General features: G+C 44.9%; 1 protein-coding gene across 7 annotated transcripts in view; it reads left to right on the forward strand.

Annotated features, from left to right (window-relative positions):
- The window catches only part of BIN1 (bridging integrator 1), a 90,434-nt gene that overhangs the window by 31,628 nt on the left and 36,290 nt on the right, over positions 1 to 22,516 (forward strand). For 4 of the 7 annotated variants that reach the window (XM_053982404.1, XM_053982405.1, XM_053982406.1 and 1 more), the window contains exons 2-7: positions 6,502 to 6,582; positions 12,353 to 12,407; positions 12,845 to 12,939; positions 14,747 to 14,842; positions 18,706 to 18,813; positions 21,461 to 21,553. In XM_053982404.1, the coding sequence (XP_053838379.1) occupies positions 6,502 to 6,582; positions 12,353 to 12,407; positions 12,845 to 12,939; positions 14,747 to 14,842; positions 18,706 to 18,813; positions 21,461 to 21,553 (528 nt within the window). The remainder of the gene's footprint in view (positions 1 to 6,501; positions 6,583 to 12,352; positions 12,408 to 12,844; positions 12,940 to 14,746; positions 14,843 to 18,705; positions 18,814 to 21,460; positions 21,554 to 22,516) is intronic. The other 3 variants (XM_053982409.1, XM_053982407.1, XM_053982410.1) reach the window with 1 other exon arrangement.

Here is a 22,516-nt window from a genome sequence, read left to right on the forward strand (position 1 = left end):
TGAACTGGCTCCTACAGAATTTTTTTAATATAGTGCTATTTAGGGAAGATGATGGTTCTTTGACACATACATGCAGTTTCTTTGGCTGTGCATGTTGTTCGTATCTAGTCACACTTGGGTTTATGTTACACTTCATGTTGTATGGAAGAAGGAATGAGATCTTTTTGAGTAGGATATTTGTTTGGAGATGAAGTGATTGACCTTCATTGAAGTTGTCATCTTCTGGATTTGGGAAAGAATAGCTTTGGAAGGGCCTTACAAGGTCTGATCCCTTTGTAGAGTGAGATCAATCTGGCTTAAATCACAATTGAGATGCTTGTCTTAAAGTCTTTCATTAGCAAAGGACTTTCATGCAATCTAGCCTAATGATTTAAATTCCTCACTGGTAACATATTTTTAGGGGATGTGTACAGAAAAGTGTCTTTTTAGTAATTTGTGTTTTAGAATATAGCTCGAAGCATGCAAATTCTCACATAGTTAAACTATAGGGACACCTCTGAAAATCAGCGTGCCTTGAGCTGAGCACTGAAAACTGGTCATCTCATTTCTCTGTTCCTCTTTCCCATTTGCCAGCTGGAAATGCTAGAGATAAATTTGGTGCCTCTGACATGCTGAGCAAACACTCCTTACAGCTGGATGGATGTGACATTAGACATGGCTTTTCCAGGTCATTCAGGAAGTCACTAACAAAATGCAGTATTGGACCCTCATTTCCCATCAGTTAGCTCTGTAGCAGAGGCAATGTCCTGTCTGTGGGATCTATTGAACCTTGTTAGCAAGTAAGAAGCAAACAAGTACTGCTCTGTCTGTGCCAAGTTTGACATTGCCCTTTCCCATCTTCCGGTGGTCCAAGGGCCTTGGTGATTGCTCAGCTATGGGAATAATTTCCTCAATTTAAAATTAAACATTAATATGTTTGGAGTTTCTTCCTCTCCACCCCCATCTTCCTTTGTCCAGTTGTTTGAAAGAAAGACTTGATTGTGTCAGGCTTGCATGAGGAAAGCCAGCTGTCCCCAAAACCAGCCTGGAGTCAGGCATGGAGGGCAGGAGGACATGCCCTTCTCCTGGAGAGGGCTGGAGGGGGAGTAGATTCCCACTGCTGCTCATGCTTTTCTCCCCAAATGTGAATGCAATAACCAAAGTATTCCATGAGCACAAATCTACTTAAGTGAACAAGTTACATTGCATCTGGGCATAGAAGAAAATGAGGCTTAAAAAAGCTTATGAAACTTCCTTTGTTTGTACCTTATTCAGTTACATGGCTTTGTGCTTTCCATCTGACTTGGACACTATTTTCTTCCTCTTCTGAGTAGAATGTCTTCCATGGAATAACAGGCAGCAGCCTGAGATCAAAGGTTTGTTTGTTCTGTTGCTAGTTGACCCATTGATATATGCCAATTTATTGCAATTCAAAATTAGTCACAGTAGTTACTGGCTGAGTGCCCATTTGGTACTTGGACACTATGCACTGGAGTTGGCAGACACAGCAACAGTCAGAGGTGTTGTTGATAAGGGGTGGAGAGGTCAGGAGATGGAGTGATTTGGGGGCAGTGGGCCTATGTCAGTATCATGTAAGTGCAGCCCCTCTCTGATACTGTGGGGGGAGTAAGATGTGGACTTGTAGGGCAGAAGTTCCCTGGCTGTGGGCTTAATGACTTCCCCTTCATCAGGGCTGGACCACTCTAAATCCAGATGTTTCAGAGCCAGATTTAGCTTTGTTTGAGATCTACAAAATGAATTTACTTTATAGCCTTCCTGCTCGTCACTTGTATTCCCTAAACTGGTATTTGGCCTGGGTGACCCATATGCCATGGAAGGTAGACTTTTACTTGGTTATTGGCTCACATAATGAGTCTACATGGGGTTTGTGGAGAATATTTGGGGTTTCAGGGCTTTTGTTGTGTTGTGGCATTGATATTTCAAAGGGAGTGAGGGAAGGTGCTGACTGAGAACTGTGGCTGCATTAAGCAGCTGGCATATATTTCTTTGTTAGAAAGCATAAATGTGGTTGCAGTTGCCTTTATGAACAAGGCAGAACTGCATTTCAGTTGGTCTGATACTTCTTGATGCTGACAGCTGCTGCACTGCCAGCAAGTATCTGTCCTCACTGGGGATTGCTGCTCTGTATCAGAATTTGGTGGTCACAGGGCTGATGTCCAGATCTCCATTCCCTTCCTGCCCAGTGCTTGAAGCAGAGCACTGGAGACCCTGTGCTAATCAGCACTGGGGGCTTGCCCTTCAGGAATGTTTCCACCTGTACAAACCTGGGAAAAAAAAAAAAAAAAGGGTAAACTGCAGCCATAAGATGATTTCTTTGGAGTTTTACAAAGTTGTGGTATTTAGGTAATGATCAGACATTGTGTGAATCTAATGGTCTTTGGGGAGAACCTGCAACTTGGATAGCTCAAAGCAAATTTTCAAATTTGCTAGGAACAGCTGCTGTTTTTAAAGGCTATTTTATGCCTTGACTTCTCTGACCATTGCTAGCAAATGCCACATCTCTGGTATGAGGGTTTTCATATTTCCCTTTTACTTCTTCTGTGTTACTTCTTGAAGTGTAGCAATTCCAAGTTTACTGCAGATGGTTCTGCCCACAACAGATTACAAACACATCTGTGATATGAAAGGAATGTGATTATTTACTGATCTGTTAATAGCATCTTGCCTTCTAGGTTCTTAAAGTGCTTTTGAGATTTCAGTTGAACTCTGAGTCTCCTTGTTTTGTTTGTTGCTTTTATTCAAATGCAGGAAAAACTGAGGCACCATGGGTGGAATTTGGCTCTCTTTGGAGATGCTACAGTAGCTGGTCTGTGACTGTTGGTCTTAGTGTATGCAGAGCATTTGCTGGTGTAGCTATAATTATTAGAAGAGACCTGGTTTCTGAGAAACACTGGGAAAGATACCTGGTGCCTGAGGCCAAAAACACTGGCTGGGATGACAGCCCCATCCTGTCGTAGTAAATCAAGACTGCAAATCAATAAATCATAGTAAACCAAATTACTACTGCCATAGTAAATCAAGACTGAAACCCACAGCAACACTAGAGCCTCCTCTGAAATCCCTTTCACAAGGTGTTCTGTGGGATTCATACAAAGTATTCCCTCCTTCACCTTATCTTGCACCATCTCGAAATGGTCCCTATCCTTATGCAGGGCCAGGACTCCTGAGGTCAAGGGCAGACCAAGGAGCCTAGCCATGGTTGCTGCTTCATCTTTTAAATGCCAGATCCATGCCCGCTTCTGGTGTGGTTTGCCGCCAGACAGCAGCTGACGCATCACACCATCTCTGATCCGCCCTGAGATCTGGGAGCTGCGGTGGAGTCCTGTCTCCTACCCTGGTAAATCTGCTCCATTAATAGCTATCAAAGAGCCTGAAGTTTCCATCCGAACTTTATCTGGCTTTGCAGTGAGCTGGAGGATTAAAAGCTGTCGCAGGGGAAGGGAGGGAGCAGCCGTGGCTCACCCGGAATAGGCTGACCTATGACGGCAGTACCAGCCCGGGGAGGGGAGTTGTCCTGTGAGCTCACGGGTTATTAGCAGTGAGCACAGACATATCTGCAGTCAGCAGCACACCCAGGGCCAGCTGCTCCATCCTCCCTGGTTCAGGGAGTCCAGAGGGATTTGTTAGTACGACTTGCCAGCACAGCTCTTTGATGGTGGAGCTGGGAGTAGGCTTGAGGGCCAGCATTGAGGAACTGTTCTCTGTGCCGCTCAGATGACTTGGGGTTTGACCTCTGGGCTGTTCATGTGGAGCAGATCTGTTATGAGGGAGAGCATTATGAGGAGATAAGCACTGTCCTGCTGCAGCCCAGGGCTGTTGTCTCTCTGCTGCATCATAGCAGGTAAAAAAAGGGATCATTGTATGGTGGGGCTTGCCCATAGGGTCAGCAGGCATGGGGCACAAGCCTTCATCTACCACATGGGGAGTAGTGTAGGAAGCAAGAACAGGTTTTTTTTTTGTCTAGCCAGGGATTCACGTCTCTCTTGTACCTGATTTTGTTTTCCTTGCTTAATTTCTCTGAAGGCATCCCCAAGTCATCTGTTCCACCCATCCCTTGTCACCACTGTGGAATCACGCAGGGCTTTTTCTTACTTCCTCCCTCCTCATTCAGAGCTGCTCCTCACCTGAGCTTTCCTGTTACAGCAGGAGCTTCTTCCTTAGAGATAGGCTGGGAGTTAGAGCCCTTTGCAGTGCCCAGTGTTTTACAGGGATTGTGCAGAGCACTTCAGCATAGTGGAACAAGATTTTCCCAGCTGGCCAGATGATCCCAGACTAAGTGTGCATGTTTCCCAAGGGGCAGTAGAACTGGAAATCAACTCCTTGGATATGATGAAAGCAGGCATGTGGCTCTATAATGAATAGTCTGTGAGTGCTGCTCAGTGTTTTACACCAGGAAGCACTGAGGCTCTTCTAAATCTTTGACCCTGGTGACATACTCCAGATTCCTCCCAGTCAAATGCTCTCCTTCCCTCCCCTCCAGGCCTGAAAGCATCACATCTTTTGAATAGCCAGACAGATGCATTGCCCTGTAAAAATCTCCTTTGTATCTCCAGTAATTCTCTTGATCTGCACATTGAGTGAGAATGTAATTCTTCTTTGGAATTTACAGCTTGCATACTTTATTGTTATCAGTGATGGGTGCTATTGGTGTGCCTTCTCTTTGGACCCCTAGGAAGTCACCCAGCAGGTAGGAAACCCCTGCTCCATAGATCTGACAGCCTAGGGGAGTGCAGCTGAACAATATCTGGAGGAGATACCACTTGATGAGAAAGATGAGGCCATACTGAATGCTTGTCTCCTGCTGGCATGGTGGAGGAGCATGTAACCTCAGCAGCAGTGTTGCTATGGGATGTGCTCCCCTTTGCTAGAGTGCATGGGCACAGGAGACACCAGTGTCTGGTGTACAGGGCTCTGCCAGTACAAACAACATTGCCTCTTCTCTCTCCAACAAGCTCTTATGTACCAAGGGTTTGTGAGGAAGAAGGGAATATTCATGCTGTCTATGTCCTGCTGTGTAGACAGATTTACCAAGCACATTAGGCATTTGTGGCTGCAGTGTTTGTTGCTGGTATTTGAGCTGTAGAAAGTTGTACTTAAAATTGTGGTGGTTTTTGATTCAGCTCTTGGATATAAAGAGGACACTCTTTGTGTGTCCTTTCCCCTCCTTTTGCTGACACTGGAATACCTCAGCAATTTCTGGAGGTGAAGAGAAGCTGTTGAACAGAGGGAGAATGAAAAACAGTGATTCCCTCCTAGACATTCTACACTCAGTTATTTGTGGTCATGGGTGAGATGGGAATATCCATTCATGTATGGGGGAGAGAGAAACTGAGATTAGCCAAATAGGCATAACAGGTGTTCTCCACCTCAACAGTATAAAATATAAAAAACAGTAAAAAAACACGAGAGTGGGCCAGTAGGTGCATGGCCAGTTGGACTAAATTATTGTTGTAGGTCACTTCAAACTGAAGTGCCCTTTCCAGAGAGGACTGCCTTGCTTGTTGAGGTGCTCCCTCAGCTCCCTTTCTAGCTCACCTCTGGCTCACCAAAACATCTTGTGGCTGAGGGCTGGGTGGGCTTTTCTCTGATTTCACTGTCCCTGTGAGACAGATGATATAGTCGGCCTTAACCAATTACAGAGTATATCCCATTCTCCCTGCAGCTGGAGTTGCTTGGGGCATGGCAAATAGCTGCTGCCCTCCTCCACAGGTTTGCCCAGACTTCTTGTGATGAATGTACCTGCCAGCCCAGAACATGAAATGCTGTGTTGTTCTGAGCCTGGGAGCAATCCACTTAGCTGCAGGGAGAGTGAACTAAGAGAGAAGGGTGATAAGAGAAGTAGTTTGATAAGGATTTTTTTACAGGCTGTGGGGAGCTGTGCTGTGCAGGGAGGTGGCTGCTGACACTCTCAAAAGTGACACTTGGACTGAGTGTCACACAGATTAATGGTGTAATGTTCCCAGTGGCTCTCAGCAGCCAGCTCTTGCCAAGCATGTGCATAGTGAGGAAAGATGGAAAGAAGGTGGGACTTTCACTGCTCCAGCCACTCCCCGCTCCTTGAAATCTCTGCACAGCTCTCTGTGTTTGAGGACCATCCAGCTGTTCTGTTTGCAGAACCCCACCCTGTCTGGACTAGACACTAGTGTTAAATCAGGAAAAGTGTAACTGCACAACATAAGGCATTTTAGGGATGTGGTTTGTGTCTTGCTGGTTCAGGAGATAACTGGATTGCTGTTGCCTTGTCTGCAAAAAACATTAGATCAGTGAAAGAGAAGCCTCAGTCATGCTCTTCAGTACAGCAGAATGTAAGAGGTTCAAGTTCTTCCTGACTCATCTGTAAATCTATTTTCAAACTATGATTGTGTGGAAAAATATTCTGAAAATCTTGAGCACAAGAATAAAGGTGACTTTTTAACTTTGGCCTCAGGACCAAAAATGTGCAACTGTTTCTTTCTCTGATGTATCTGTGTTTGAAGTCTCCTTTTTTCTCTCTCTCTCCAGGTCCTTCAGAAGCTTGGTAAAGCAGATGAAACAAAAGATGAGCAGTTTGAACAGTGTGTGCAAAACTTCAACAAACAGCTGGTAAGATAATTGTCAATATGTAATTGCACCCTGGGTTTAGTATTAGCCTCCAGTCATCTGCTGCAATGTATTTAAAAGCCATTAAATTAAACAATGGCACAGGCCTATTGAAGTGACCCATAACTCATAACTTCTGACTTACAAGAAATGACATTGTGACTTCCAGGGCCCCTTTCACGGAATCAATGAGACAATCATAGAGCGTGCTGAGTTGGAAGAGACCCATCAGGACTGTCAAGTCCAACTCCTGACCCTGTGCAGGACACCCCAAGAGTCACACCATGTGCCCAAGAGCATTGCCCAAACACTGCTCAAGCTCTGTCAGGCTTGGTGCTGTGAACACTTCCCTGGGGAGCCTGTCCCAGTGCCCAAACTCTCTTAGGGTGAAAACCCTTTTCTTCATACCCAACCTAAATCTCCCCTGCCTCAGCTTTATCCTGTTTCCTCAGTCCTGTCACTAGTCACAAGAGTGAGGAGATCAGTAAAAATAATACTTGTTCTAGACCCAATTTTAGAAAAAGAAATAGCTCAAGCAGAACACTTTCTGCAGTTAGCAGCTGCTTTGTAATGTAATTTTTGCTGCTCTGCTGGAAGTGGAGATATAAGAGCAACATTGTGTCCCTGAACGAGGGATAGGTTGGGAAACAGATTAGAAATAAAAAAATAAAATGGAACAAGGCAGTTTCAGTTTCCTAAGCACAGTGTAGGGCAGAAGAGACAAAGAAAGCAAATGATGAAAAGGGAACATCCTTCCATGGCTAAGACCTAAACCTGACTTCCTCCCCATACTTGCACAATCACTGTGTCAGGCCTGAGTCATTATTCTTCTGCATGTCTGCCTCATCCCCAATATTTTAGTGCACAGAAATATTTTAACAGTGTAGCAATTTTCTCCCACCCTCCTACTTCCACAGCAGTAGCTTTCCATCTTCCACTGGGCGTGTTTTGTTTTACTTTTTATCTAGAGCCTTCAGCCTCCCAGAAGGGAAAACACCAGTTACCTTGTGGATTTTGCTGGTGCTTGTTGTTAGGGGAAGCATTGCTTCTGTTTTGTGGCAGGAAATGTGTGCCACAGCATAGCTCAGGTGGTACTGAAGAAATCTGTTACCCTTTTGTGGCCTGACACGTTTAGGACCTTTTTCTAGATCTGTTAGTGGCAGCTGCATCGTGTCTGTTGAGACCCAGCAGATGTGGTTATGTGTCACAAAACCAGCTGAGTAGGGATTTGCCACAGCTGAATGTAATGAAAATCCTTCAGTCTGGCTTTGACTTATGTGTAACCAGAGCTGATTGCAGATTCCTGGACACCAGTGCTTGTTTTCTTGGCAGCAATAGTAGCTGTTGCTCCAGAAGTTCATGCAGCAAGTCTGTAGCATGTCCAGCAATGATATTCTCTTGTACACAGCAGAATACATTTTAACTGCTTTCTGAAAACATGACATTACCAGATGTGACTTTTTGGGTATAATTCTTAAGCAATTAAGAAATAACCTTTATGAATGAGAAATACAAAAAAACTCAAATCCAGATTTCTAGATGTGACTCTCTGGGATGGCTTTTTCAATTTCCAAAGCCATGAGTTCCAGTGATGCAGTGAGGAGCCTGTTAAAGAAGCACTGCATCTTGTATCCCTTACATCTGAATTTTTTCTCCTGTTTTGTGGAGCAGACAATGAACTAAATTCCCCAAAGAATTAATCAAAGAAGCTGGAGGCTGCTCTGCATTTGCTGTTTGGGGTCTGCTGATTTTGCTTAGGCCTTTGGTTTCCCTATGACTAAAATAAATGTAGACAATACCTGTTTCACAGGGAAAACCATGAGTGTGAGTTAGCTGGGTTCTTAGGATATCCAGAGATGAGGGGTAGGGGAATTAAAAAATCGGCTATATATACATATATACACACTTCTTTATAATTTTATATATATAAGGTGTGTGTAGTATAGTTATCTTTGATATTTCTGTGGCCTTTCATTACAAAGTCTGCTCCAGTGGGGAATGGAAGTCTGGAGGAAAGCTGACCTTTTGCTGCAGGCTGGTGACAACCCAGCACTGCTCTCTTGTGGAACTGTCTAGGGTGTGAGCAGGCAGTGACCTTGATCACTGGATGATTAGAGGCTCCTCTAACTCTAATGACTGTGTTGGACCACTTTGACATGTTTCTGTGTGTGGTCTGTTGAGGAATGGAGTGCAGGTCTAAAAATCAATCATTTTCAACCAAGGTATTTGTGGTTCTCTCAAATAATGGTTGAGTGTACATAAGGGAGGGCATTGCACTTCCTAACTCTCTGTCCATCAGGTTCATATAAGAGCATCACTCTGAGGTCCCTAAATGGTATGAACTTTTTGACTCAGACAGATTTGCTTTGTGGCAAAAGAGCTGGACACAGCCATGCAGGTGCAGGGCTTGCCTGTGTCTCCTGGAGGCTTGACAAGCAGCAGAACTGCCCCTCATTACTCCCTCATGGAGATTCTTTGGCTATTAACCTTCCCAGATGGCCATTTGAAGGTTCCCTCCCCATTCCCTTTCCCAGTGTCACTTGTATTCAGTCACTGGCATAAGGATCTGTCCCACATACTGTCCTTGCTAACCTGGGAGCAAGAGTCCTCTTGTAAAGGTGCAACTCAGCTACTGCCTGAGGTATGCCAGGCTTTGGCTTCTCTTGCCCTGTGCTGAAGTACTCGCTGAAGGGACAGTGTGAGGCTGGTAGCAGCTCTTACACCTGGCACCGTGTGTGTTTCTGCCTCACAGAGCAGCTGGGTTTTGATAACCTTCATGAGGTGCCACTTGTGTGGAAGTTCTGGGCTGGTTTACAGCCTTCCACACCAAGCACATGAGAGGGAAGCTGCTGCTGGCACAGGCTGCATCCACCTCTGCCTGCAGCACACTGTGTTGGGCACAGCCCCTGCTGCAGGGCAGGCAGTGAGGACTGCACCTTGGCTCTTGCAGAGTAGGTTCCCATTACAGTCAGTAGCTCAGAGAAGGTTTCTTCTCTGACAAGAACCCTTCACACCCAGCAGCTCCCATTTTAGCCCTATGTGGCAAAACAAGCTTAACAGCCTCCCTGTGGTACCCCAGGGTGGAGCTTCCCACCAGTTGTTCATGCTCTGTCTTAACAGTTCTAAAGTTTTGCTGAGTGGGGGCTTACCTGGAGCTGTTGTTTCAGTGCTTCCCCTCCCTGTAATTATGCAGTCTGCTCTTCCAGCCCTACATTAATCTAATCTGGAACAGGACATTACCTCCTGCTCCCTGAGATGTCAAACATCCCTGCTGATAATAAAATCCTTCCCACTAGATCTGCAAAACCAGAGAGGTTATGTAAAAGGGTTGCAGTCTAATACTAGGATGAAATAATTCTTTTTTAAGAATGGGGAAAAAGGGTTTTAGGAAACCTATCTACTACCAAGAGGCAGCTCTACAGAAAATCACATACTTAGCTAGGGCTTGGTTTTAAGATAAGAAAGCGCAGAAAGGAATCAAGCTACTTTTTTTCTTTTTTTACACAGCTGTAAGTAATAGGTGGTTCATTAAGTCTTTGGGAAGAGAGAGAGGTCTTCCAGCCTTCCAAGCATAGCACTTTTATTTTTAAATATCCATCTGTCCTTCATGTTATACCTTGTTGTGTTATAGGCTCATGGGCTTGAATTGCACTGTGATTGCAAGTGTGGCAGTATTTGCTCAAACAAGATGACACTTGTGTGTTTAAACATCTTCATATTGAGCAATACCTCTGTAGCTTCCCTCTGCACACCCTTCAGCTCTTTGATAACTGGAAAGTGGATTTGTCTTTCTAATTCCAGTTTGACTCTTTTCCCTACATTTTTTTACCATTCAGTTTAAGTGTGCAACTCAAGAGTGTTGAAAGTTTCTGGTTTGTATAGTACTTGACAGTGTCTAGCTGCATTGTGAGAGGTATTTTGGAGAGAGCATGGAACAGGCTTCCCAGAGAAGCCACCCCTGAAAGTATTGGGAAAACGCATACACGTGGCACTGGTTTTAGTGGGCATGGTGATATTTAGTCAAAGTTTGGCCTTGGGGATCTTGGAAGTCTTTTCCAGCCTTAATGATTGTCTGATTTATGCAGAATTGTGGCAGTACCTGACAGCTCACTGTAGGCCGCTCGAAGAAAGCAGATGCTGCATGCATAGACAGAAAGCAATGATCTCAAAGTTACTCAAAAGTTTTATGGGAAAGCATTAATGCTTAAAATAATTTTTAAAAAGTCCTTGTGGCAAGAGAGCTGCTTTACTGGTGGACAAGAAAAAATCAGCAGAAATGCCAGAGAGGGAACTGGACAGGAACCACAGGTACCCAGGGGAGCTGGGAAAACAGGTTATGTAAAGGGGCAAAACTCTGAACACAGGTCTCTCATTGAAAATCTTTCTGCTTGCAGATCTTACAGGCTGTAAAGTCTGTTCACTCTCGCTGTCAGGCTCAGTACTTTTAAGAGACTTAGGTAACTCCATAATGACAGAGATCAGCTGAGTTTAAACATCAGCAAGAGGTGACTGAGACCACTCCAGCTGCAGGAGGCAGCACCACATACTGGTGAGGATGCCTGGAGAGCACCGAAAGCTGGTTCTGCATTGCTGCAATTGCATGCTCCAGTTTTCAGCCCTGACTTGTAGGTTTTTCAGGTGATCTATATAAAAAATATTGATTAGACATTTAATTGTGGTGCCAGTTTTCTGCTCAGAGGATACTTTTGTCTCCGTGGCTCTAGAACTGGGTTTTGAGACTTGAAGAGTTCTGAGTTTGGCTTGTGTCATTTGCTGCTGTGGCAGGATTAGGGCAAGCATGGACACAATTTTAGAAGTGGCTTCTGATTTTAGGTGCTACAGTTTTGAATGTTACTGCTCCAGCCATTGCAGTGCCCAAGTGTGTAGTGGCAAGTTCTGCAGAGGACCTTCCCTGCTGACAGTTTTTGATAGCCTCCAAATTGTGAGTTCAAAATTAGTTATTCTTAAAAATGATACAGCTGCAGGATGATAATGTATCCATTGGTGGGACTTTGCATATCTTTTGCAAAACGAGAATGCAGAAAAGAGACCACTGCACCTCACAGCCTGCTGTCATTTTTCCTCCTTCCCAGTTTGTGCCCCATTGAGGGGGCACCCCAGCATAATGAATTTTGACAGCTGAAGCCAATTCCAGAGACAGGGATCTCACAGGACATCTTCAACAGCTGCCTCAGAGCTACTGACTTCAAAAGCAGATGTTTCCCATCAGCTCTCCCCACCACTCGGGCACCTCTTGTCTCAACTGAGCTCATGCTGAGGTCCTTTGTGCTCCCAGTGCAGCTGTGCTCTCTAAGCAGAGGCTAAGTCTGCCCAGCTGTTGAGGTGGCAGTGATAGCACAGCTTTGTGAGAAATCCATCTGTTTCCAGCAGCATGGCCCAAATTGTTTTCCATGCCTCGAAAGTTCTGGATGAGTTCACATTTGTTCTTTTCCTACTGCCATCAGCAAAGGAAATGAGGGATTGGAAAAAGCTGGCCAGTTTTACAAACAAAGTCTCCTAGTCTGGGGAAGCATTGGGAACTGACCCAAAGAGAGTACAAGAGGAAGGGAGTTATGATTACATTTGCTGCAAAAGTCCTAGAAGTTCCTAAAACACACAGAAAAAACCCACAAAAATATGATAGCTTGAAATTTCATGTGATCATAGGACTGGTGTGTAGCCTGTCTGTAAGACCAATTTAATTGGAAATGCTTGAGTGCTTTTACCCTCTCTTTAGCTGAGAGAATAACTGATGATCCCCTTATGTTCACAGTCTGAAGGCACGAGGCTGCAGAAGGACCTCCGAACTTACTTGGCTTCTGTCAAAGGTAAGGTCTGCATGAGCAGAGGTCTGTTCCCCTCTACTGCTTTCCTCCACAGTGGGGTTTCTGCAGCCCTGGTGTTTCCCCAGGCATCAGTTCAGGACAGGTCAGCTTTGTCAGGGGGGGAATCTTTCAGAATCCTTTGGGACCAGCTGGGAATGGGGTTGTGCTTTGATGCCAAACACGTGGTGCTGCCTTAGCAGATGGACCTTCACATGTTCTTCTAGGGGAGGAGGAACACAAAGGGCTTGATGCAACTGCACCCTTGGTTCCTTTCTCCCTCTGGTTGCCTTCAATCTCTGTGTCATCAAGGGTAAGAGATTTAGTAAGGAAGAGCTCAGCATCTGTTGTAATGCTCCTGTGCCTCCATTCCTCAGGATAAGGGTTAAACTGAGAGGAACACATTTTCTTCTTTGTCTGAACAGTTCCCTCTTCTTTCCTAGCTATGCATGAGGCCTCCAAGAAGCTGACAGAGTGTTTGCAGGAAGTTTATGAGCCAGATTGGCCTGGGAGAGATGACACAAATAAAATAGCAGAGGTAAGACTTTGTCCAGGATGTGGGGATGTCCAGACTTGCTCTGTCAGCAGAGATGAGCCTTGGAATCTGTGTCTGTGTACCACATTTCTTCAGGCATATGACTTTGCAGAAGAATTGGAGAGAAACTCAACAGTATGAAGAAAGGAAGGCTGAAAGGATGTGGCCTGTATTTTTTTAGGAGATTGTTGCCAGATGCTTGTACGTTGCACAGAACCATACACTTATGCCCAGAAGCTGTTTGTTCCCCCCAGAGTCGCTAAATGGGGACAGAGGATTCCAAAAGAAACTCAGTAAGGCCAGCTTGGGTGTACTTATGTTCTGTGCAAGAGAAAGGGGCAGATAAAACTATGGCTAAAGCAGTCAGAGCAGCCACTTGTGTAGCTGCAGCAGCCCCTCATGGCAGTACCACCAGCTGCCTTGTTTCAGTTGTTCCCTTGTGTGGCTGAGCCATGTGTCACCCAAACTGCTGGTGTTCTCATGCCTTGGTGAGGTGATGCCTGTGCAGCTTGCCCAGGTGTTTTCTGTGGAGCTCAGGCCACAGCCTGTCATTTGTCAGCCTGGATCCCCTTGGCCTGTGCCTGGGGTGGGTCCAGCTGGAGGCAGCACCCACTGCTCTCCTGCTCAGCTGTTCTGCTGAGCAGCAGCTGTGGCAGTTCAGCTCTGTGGATTCATTTGCCATGAGGCTGCAGGACTGGGCTTATCTGCAGCTGTCTGTGCCACTGGAGAAGCGGTGAAGGAGTAGACAGGAGAGCAGGAGGAGGATTCTTTCCTTCTCCTTTCCCCTGCAGAAAATCTCACCTGAAATAACATCTGTATCTTGCCCAGGAATTAATGACTTCAAAGCAGATAATTCAAACAAAATCTGAAGTTTCCAGGTCAATTTTTTCATTAACATGTGAACTTTGCATTAGGAAGTGCTGTTGCAATAAATAATGGAGTTGTATTTCAGTTGGTTTGACTTCACAGTCTCTGGCCTTGTTTTTTCCTGAGCCACTGTGGTGCCTCCTGAGAGATTGACCCTTCAGAAAATTTGAGCCAGAGAGATCAAAGGGGACATGAATCCTGAGAACTAACTGTAGATACCCTTTGGGTCTGCAAGAATATTTCCAGCTTTCTACCTTCCCCTTTAATTCCTTGTTTATATTTTGCTTGTGAAAAGACAGGTGAGAGAGATGAGTTATTCCTGCCAAATAGAAGGCATAAAGTGGGAATTTTTCCTGAATGTTTTAGCCAAAACCCTTTGTTCAAGTGGAAAAACAGGAGAGAGGGATAATTTTCACCTAAACCATGGTGTTGATAGGAAATTACTGTGCCTGAGCTAAGCTCAAGGATAGAGTGGGCACAGCTCAGGGTGCAAGCCTTGTCCTCCATTGGGCTGTGGAGGCAGGTGCTGTGAGGGCTGAAGACTGCTAGTGTAGCTTTCTGTTGTTCATGATTGTCCAGAAAGCTGTATTGTAATAAAAAACAGAAAATGGTGCCTTGTGATGTCAGGTGTCCCTTTTTGTAGCTGCTGGGAGGAGGAGGCAAGACCAGCCTGACAATCACCTTCCATTGTACAGACTTGAGTTTATCGTTGCAGGGGAAAGATAGGGCTTCAAAGGCATTTCGTCCTTGGAGAGGTCACCTGAATTAGCAGCAGCAGGCTTCCTCATTTCTGCCAACATCTGTTATCATTAGTTTTCCAAAGAATTTACTTTTTCTTAAGAGCTCTGAATGCCCAAGATTGTTTGCTGTAGCACTCACAGAGAAAAGCAGAGATGTGGAGCCCTGTGTTCTTAATAGTTAACTCATTACTTTTGTTTTTCAGAACAATGATCTCCTATGGACGGATTTCCATCAGAAGCTGGTGGATCAAGCACTTCTGACCATGGATACATACCTTGGCCAATTTCCAGATATTAAAGTAAGATTCTCTTTGAACTATTTGCTCTACAGAGTCACAGCAGATAAAAGCTCTGGAGATCAATTTCTTATATCCCCATCTGCTTTAGGAGAATGTATGCTGTGCTTCACCAAGGTCTTCTTTGAAAGCAGTCAAGATCTCTGCCAGCTCTGGCTTAATTGAAAATGTCTTGTTCTATTTTTGGGCCTAAAGTAAGAGTGAAGAATCCAGGGGAAAGATGCTGAAGAGAAAATATAAGTATGAAACAGAAGGATTCATTCATGAAATTCCCTATTGCATCATAGTGCAGGGGGGCAGTGTCAGCAACAGCTCAGACGGTCTCAATCTCTCTTTTTAGTCCTTTTGTCTTATAACTTCCTTGTAAGTAGAAAACATTGACAAAGCAGTTAGGGGCAAATGTACTTTATGAGTAGAAGCTGGTGTGGAAGGCAGATTTCTGTGAATCCTTGAGGTCCTGCTATGTGTGTAATCAGCTTTTTTCAGGGAAGAGGGAATGCTGGATAAGTGTCTTTTTGGGAGAGACTGTATCCAGGGGCCTGGGTTTGAATGCTGGCCTGTGACCTTCACTTCCCCCACAGTTATCTCCTCTCTGTTTCAAGGTTATGCAGGAAATGTCTTCACCATATGGGAGCACTGGTAATGATATCACCATATGGGAAGTATCAGCTTGGCTTCTTTCCAGTGAAAGCAGCCCTTTCCCCAACACGTCTCTTAAAACGTTTGTCAATATTTATTGCTTCAGGAGGATTGTGCTGTATCACATGGGGGCAGGTCACAGGCTTGTGAAATGAGCCCTGACCAGCAGTGGCCTTGTCTCCTGGGACTCCTTGTTTTTGCTTCATTTTTCCAGCCTCTTCTGCCCCTGGAAGTCTGGAGTGGGGAAGGGCTGTGGCTTTCCACCCACTGAGGGCTGTAGGGCTGATCTCTCTGGGGTGTGATGCCATGTGCCTCAGGCAGAAATGCAACCTCTGCTGCTTCTTCAGCAGGATGGCTTACTTTGGGCTTGCTGTAGATTTAGACTTTGGCACTGCTTTGGTCCAAATCGCATTTTACCAGTTGTTGAACATTGCTATGTCTGTACAGAAGTATAGCTAGGCCTCACATAAAGAATTAGAGTTCTTGAGATTTGCAGGCCAAAGAAAGCTCCAGTCTTATGTCACTTAGAGAATATTTGAGTTGTTTTTTGTTGTTGAGGTATTCATTTTCTGTTTTTTTTTTTTTTTTTTTCCCACAAAATGAAATTTTCTGCTTTTCCTGGAATTCTGGCATTAGTCTGGTAGAATAAGTTGATTAATGGAGAGAAGAGGATTTTAATTCCATTGGAAAAAGACCTGTTTTTATTAATGGTCCAGTAATTAAAATGTGTGATGAGTTAGATCATGCACACATTATTTTTTGTTACATTCTAACATGTTCTCAATCCATCTTTACTTGAGAGGCTGTAAAAATTCCTTTGGATTTTTTGGACTTGAAAAGGGATCCACAGCAGGAATGTGAAAACAGAGCATGCCTTTAAGTAAGGAATTTTTGTGTGTTAAAGAAAATAATTGGATATTCACCCCTGAACAAGGCCTCTCCATCTTCTCTAACTTGAAAAATGGGAATGCAAAAAGTACTTTAAACTTTCTTTGTAGGTCATGTCTGTACTTCTTGGGAGTAGGATTCTTCTTGCATAATCTTTGATATTTCTGAGTGAGTTTTGATTGGTTTTGCACAATTTGCCATAATAGTACGGGTCTCTGCAGTGAGGCCAGAGAAGATAAACTGCAGCCCAACTTCTGAATAGCTGTGGAATTGGGGATTTTCTGTCTTGCATTAAAACTGGTGCTCTACTAGCTGTAAAACCAAACAGCAGTAAAGAAGACTGTGGAGGGCAAAAGTTTTTTGTGATGGCTTGGGTTTGTTTGTTTGTTTTTTTTTAAGGAGGCTCAAATTAAGATGGATTTGTTGCAAAGTAGTAAAGTCTGCTGGAGTTCAGCTCTTGTATTTGGTGATGGTGGATACCTGCAGCTGTCCTAGAGTTATACAAGGGAGCCCTGAGCCTCCCAGGACTGGGCTAAATCCTACTGGTGCCATCACTGGCAGTGGTGTGCTCAGTGGTTACTCCAGGAGGGCTCACACCCTGTGGATCTGTACCTCGCAGCATTGCTGTGTACTCCAGTAGAAACATGGGGGTGGGAAAACATAGAGTTTGGGAGCTGCATAAATATGGAGGAGTGACTTTGTTTGAAAGATGGGTGACATTGAATCAGACTCCCTGGTGGGGTAGCTCAAACACCTGAAGTGGCTGTGTGGCCATGTCAGAGGTGGGGAAAACGCCAGCTGTCTCGACCAGGCTGACCTGGAGGCAAAATGGTATCTCATAAATCCCAGATGGGGCCGTGTTTCCTCTGGTGTGTTTGTAAGATGCATTAACTTGCATCTCAGATTGCTGTGCAGCCCCCTCCAATACCTTGTCTCCTGGCTGGCAGTGTAGAGTTTGGGAGGTGTCTTCTAGTGACCTTGACTGTGGGGTGGCTCAGCTTCTTCGTGATTCCTCTCTTGGAGTGAGCTGAGCATTTAGAGGAGAGTTTGGGTGTGCATGTGGCTGAGATCCTGCAGATCTGCTGTGCCTCACCCGGAGCTGCAGCGGCGTTTGCTGGAAGAGCAGAGGAGCCTGTGGGGGAGATGTGTGAGCTGCTCCAGCTGGTCTGGCAGAGATCAGCCCTGAGCATGGCTTTGCAGCGTATCTGCAGGAGCCTGGTGAGAGGAAACCACAGCTCCCTGCCAAGGCAGGAGAGAAGGGGATTCTGCTTCTGCGAGTAAATCCCAGTGCCGATTCCTCATTCTGCACAATGTCCCTGGGTTTTGTGGTTAATTAGAAATCCTCCTGTCTCTTTGCCATGCCTTTTTACTCTCTTATCCAGCTTGTCTCTGGACTGCTGATTACTGATGCTGGTCCAGGCTCTCTGATCTAGGGGGGAAGTGTTATGGTAAGGCTGGGAAGGTGTGTGCTCCAACCCAGATAGTCTGGGGTGTTTGCAGACAGTGTGGGAGGCAGGGGTTTGAGGGGATGGATAGTTCCTAAAACAGGGAAACCCAGTGGGCCAGAGCCTCAACAAAGTGCAATTCTGCTGAGAGAGAAAGCCGTAGGCTCCTCAGTTCAGGAAGGGTAACACAGACCTGTCTGTCCTGGATTCTCAGCTGTGGATTTGTCAAGATTCCATTCCTGAATCTACGTCTGGTGCACAGCTCCGTCCTTGTATTTTTTTGCCTTCAGTGTTGCATGTTGGTGACCCAGTGCTGCAGGTTTTCCCTTGCACTTCCCTTGCTTGAATGCTGGTGACAGCCAGACCTCTGCCTGTGGCTGCAGTCACTACTGCCTGCAGCTTCTGTCACAGGGTCCAAAAGGCTGCCCATGGCCTATCCTGAGCTGTGGATTGTGTGCTTTTGCTGTGCTGGCAGCAGAAATGCCTTCCTTTATTGAACTTAATCTCTCAGGCTTCCACACAGACTGGTGAGCTGGTTAGTTAGAGACTGGCTGCAGCCCTCAGGAAGCCCTGAAAATAATGAGGGATGTAGGATGCAGGCACATTGTGGGGCTTAGGAAGCAGTGGAGCTCAAGTTCTGAAAACACACGTGTCACCCAGAGGTGGGGCCTGTTGGCTGGATCCCTTCACCTTCCCTTGATGGCTCCTCTCTCCTCCTGAGGTGCTCCCTCTGAAATGGTGCTTGCCACATGTGGCTCCCAGGGCCTCCTCCCTGGGCAGCCTGTATGAACAGAGTGTGGGGTGTTCTGGAAGTTGAGAGGGTTTTTTCCTGGGAGGTTTTGCAGTTTTGGCTGCTGGGGAAGATTGGTGTGACTCTTTTCTCTGTCTCTCTAGTCTCGTATCGCAAAGCGAGGAAGGAAGCTTGTGGATTATGACAGTGCCAGACACCACTTTGAAGCCCTGCAAACTGCAAAGAAGAAGGATGAAACCAAAATTGCAAAGGTAAAGCAATCAGGAGGGCATGCAGCCTTCCTTTCTTTTTCGGAGCTCTGCATTTGCCAGCTGAGCAGCTTTTAAGTTCACCTGTACCTCTTCATTGTGTTTTCATAGAATTCATTCATATTGGAAAGGACCTTTAAGATCATTGAGGTCTTGTGAACTGCTGAGGTTTTGCTAGGTATTTGCTTCTCATTTGTTTAGTTTTCCTGGAAGGCAGGATGGCCTCTGTTGGGTTGGTTCAGACCCACCATCATCAATCTGCATGTCTTGGTGGCCAGATGCTTGGGCATGGGTTCATCACATGAACAGGACCAGTAACCTCTGGCAGAAAAGCCTGTGTGCCCCTTGGGGAAGCAAAATCTTGCAGTGCTCCAGAAAAATGTTACAGTTTGTCTGCTTCTTTGTGACTCTGTCCCCATCCTAAAGCAGTGGTAAGAATGTTAGTTTGTTTCAACCAACTTGAAGTTGGTTGTGTTTGTGAAGTTCTCTGATATCCTAGGAGAGGGACCCTTAGGAGTGTGAATTACAAGTACACAGATGGAAATGCACTCTGTGCACACTTGATGAATGTATTCTATTGTCTGTTGGTCGCAATTACTAGATAATAAATATGACTGAAAGCATAAAAATAAGAGTTTTTTCTTGTCAGGTTTCTTTCCTGCCTCTGAATAGCTTGCCCAATATTCAAGTGAAGGATTTTATTTTTAATGATATTTATTTTAATTAAAAATAAAGTTTACCTTTTTTTTAATGTAGCAGAAGAAAGGTAATAGAAATTTTGTTCTAGTGTAGGTGCATGGATTGAATACTGCCCCTAAAATGAGTTATGAATTCCTCTTGTACCCTAAGTGTTTTTGAACCCATGTGCTTCCCTTCACAGGACACTTCTTGACACAACAGAATAGTCCAGGGCTGGGGAGACATCTTTTATTCTCTTCATGGTAAATTGTGACTCTTCAGGGTAGAAGTAGTACAGGAAAGAAAGACCCTGGATATGTATCTTTTAACCAGGCTGACAAGAGATGTCATTCTTTGCTTAGGGTTATTTCTGGTAGGGGAGAATATGAGTTATGTAAGAGATGCTGGTGTTTTTCCTGCATAGAAAAAATTAAGATGCATTTCTACCCCAAGTGAAAATATGTGTGTTTAGTGGCTACATGCTTTTATTGTTAAGCTACAAGTCATCAGTCATCTACAGTGCACTGTGATTAACCTTGACAGACAAAAGGGGAGAGAGATTGATGGCCCAAGTGTCATTGCATCACTTGTGTGGCAAAGCAAGTCTTGATTCTGTATGCAAGGCATGCGGCCCAGCTGGTTGTGCCTTCAGTTCAAAGCAGTAATTCATTGTGTTTGGGGTAGGAGCAGAATTTCCCTGGGGCATGTTATTTTATTGGTGCATGCCAGTGGGATCTTCGCTGCAGTGGAAATGGTTTTTGTAGGAATTGATCTACTCAGGTTGGTACCTGGTGCTCTGCAGCAGAGGTTGGCTGCCTTTATCACCGCTGCACTCACTGTTGCCCCAAATGTTCAGCTAAGATGATTCAACAGGTATGGAAAAAAGCGCAGTTTGAAGAGTGAAATGTTGAGAGTTAGGAATTGGTGCTCTAGTCATGATTTAGCCTGTGAAAGGGTCTCTGAGTACCTGATCAAACTGTTCTTGTTAGCCATAGTGTGCACTGGATCAGATTATTCCACCCTCTGTAATTTAGGCCATAAGCTCACATGCAGGATAATACGTGACACATTGCACTGTCCTGATCCTGCAAAGATGGGAGCAGCAAGTCCCAGGGAATTATGTATGCATGGCCTTCCCAAGTGGGCAGTTCTCACTGCCCAGCCTGGGATCTGGCATTTGCAGTCACTCAGCTCTGCAGGGCTGTGGGCAGCAGCCAGGGCTCAGCAGGCACTCAGTTGCTGGAGGTAGTTCACCTCTCTGTTTCTGTGCCTGGAGTTTTGCTCCTGTGACCTTTGAAGTAAGGTTGTTCCAGTGTAAGTTACTTTGGAATGTGATGACAGACCCCTAGGAAAGAGAAATCATGTTTCTGACACAGGATATAAGTGGGAACTGACTCGATTAAGGTTTCATGGTATAGTAACAGAAACAGCAGTGCAAATACTTCTTGGCACTAAATGGTCTCTTTTATTCTTCTCTACTATATGGATGTTCTTTTCCCACCCAAGATCCCTGCCCCTTATTGCTAAACTTACATCCTGCTATTAAAAGAAATCACTGTGGACTTTCAGCTGTTGCATGCAAATAATTATGGTGGTTAATTAATCCTGATCTCTCTTTAAGGAGCTCCAACTTCACAGGCATGCCTTGGAGTAGGGCTGTCTGTGTGCTAGGTCACTAACAACTGTATCTGTTGCTCTTACAGCTGCCTGGCTGGTCTGCAGTATCCAGCCCACATGGGAACATTAATTACTGCTAAACTTGGCATGCTTCAAAGGATTCATAACTGATCAGTCCCAGGATGTTTGTTTTTTTTCTCTCGCCTTGGTGATACTGGTTTGGCCCAGCCTCTAAATACACTCTCTGTTGTGATTTTAATTTTTTTATCCTAAAAGGTATATGTTTGTGTCTCTCTTGTTCTCTGTTTATTTGTTTTTCTTTTTTTTTCCCACTCAAACATGCTCCCTCCCCCAGCCTGTTTCGCTGCTTGAGAAAGCTGCGCCTCAGTGGTGTCAAGGGAAGCTACAAGCTCACCTCGTTGCACAAACTAATCTGCTCCGAAATCAGGTGACTGCTGATCTACCTGGCTCTAACCCTGCATGCGCTATTTTGGGCTCTAGATTGTACCATGCCAGTAATCTCTAGGCAACGTTCACTCTAGTCCTGTCTGATAAGTGTGTCCTTGACACACCTTAGCCACAGTGGGCACATGGAAGTTGCTGACCAGTGAATGAATCTGTGCCTGCCCGATTGATTTCTAGTCAGGTGTGTTAATACTGGACAGTTGTTTTCTCCCCATGTAATGAAATGTGGATGAAGAAAGGCTGTGGAATAACTTGGAGGCAGAGGGTGATGTAGTACACAGTTCATCCAATTACTGCTTCCATTTTGCTCTAAGAGAAGCAGTCCATTTTTATTGTTGCTGTTTCAAAAAAAAAGAAAAAAAGGAAATGCTGAAAAATTGGCCTATGGATTCAGGTCATTGAGTAAAGTCACAAAAAAAACCCAAAAACATTGTGATTTCTGTGGCTGCTGAGTTAGCTTGCAGCATTCTCCTGTGATATTCCCAAATGAACACTATCCTGGCTGTTGTGGTTTAAAAGAGCCATTTTTAGATAAAATTTCGATCTGCACAGGAGAAGAGATGGGCCTAGATCAGACAATTTGTACCCTGTGTGACATATTTGACCAGGCTAAGATCAAGGTGGTATCATCTGGCAGAACTTAGGTTATAGCATCTTGAGAGACATGAGCAGCTCAGAGGAACTTCAGGGAATAAAAACTTCAGTCCTACTTGCATAGAAGTGTGACTTCCTGATGAAATCTTGATCAGTGTTTCTGTTGGAAGACCTTAAGGGATAAGAGGGAGTTGTCAGAAGACAGTGAGAAGAAAATGCTTTCAGTGAGCAAGGGATAATAAATCCTTACCCAGACTGGGAAAGCACCAGTCACCTGCTCAGAAGTTCCTGGTGAGCTCATCTGTTCTCATTCAAATGCCCCCATGTCTTTGCATTCCTTGTCCAGGGAATG

This window comes from Vidua macroura, chromosome 7 (genome assembly GCF_024509145.1).
Source record: "Vidua macroura isolate BioBank_ID:100142 chromosome 7, ASM2450914v1, whole genome shotgun sequence".
Taxonomy (NCBI): Eukaryota; Metazoa; Chordata; class Aves; order Passeriformes; family Viduidae; genus Vidua; species Vidua macroura.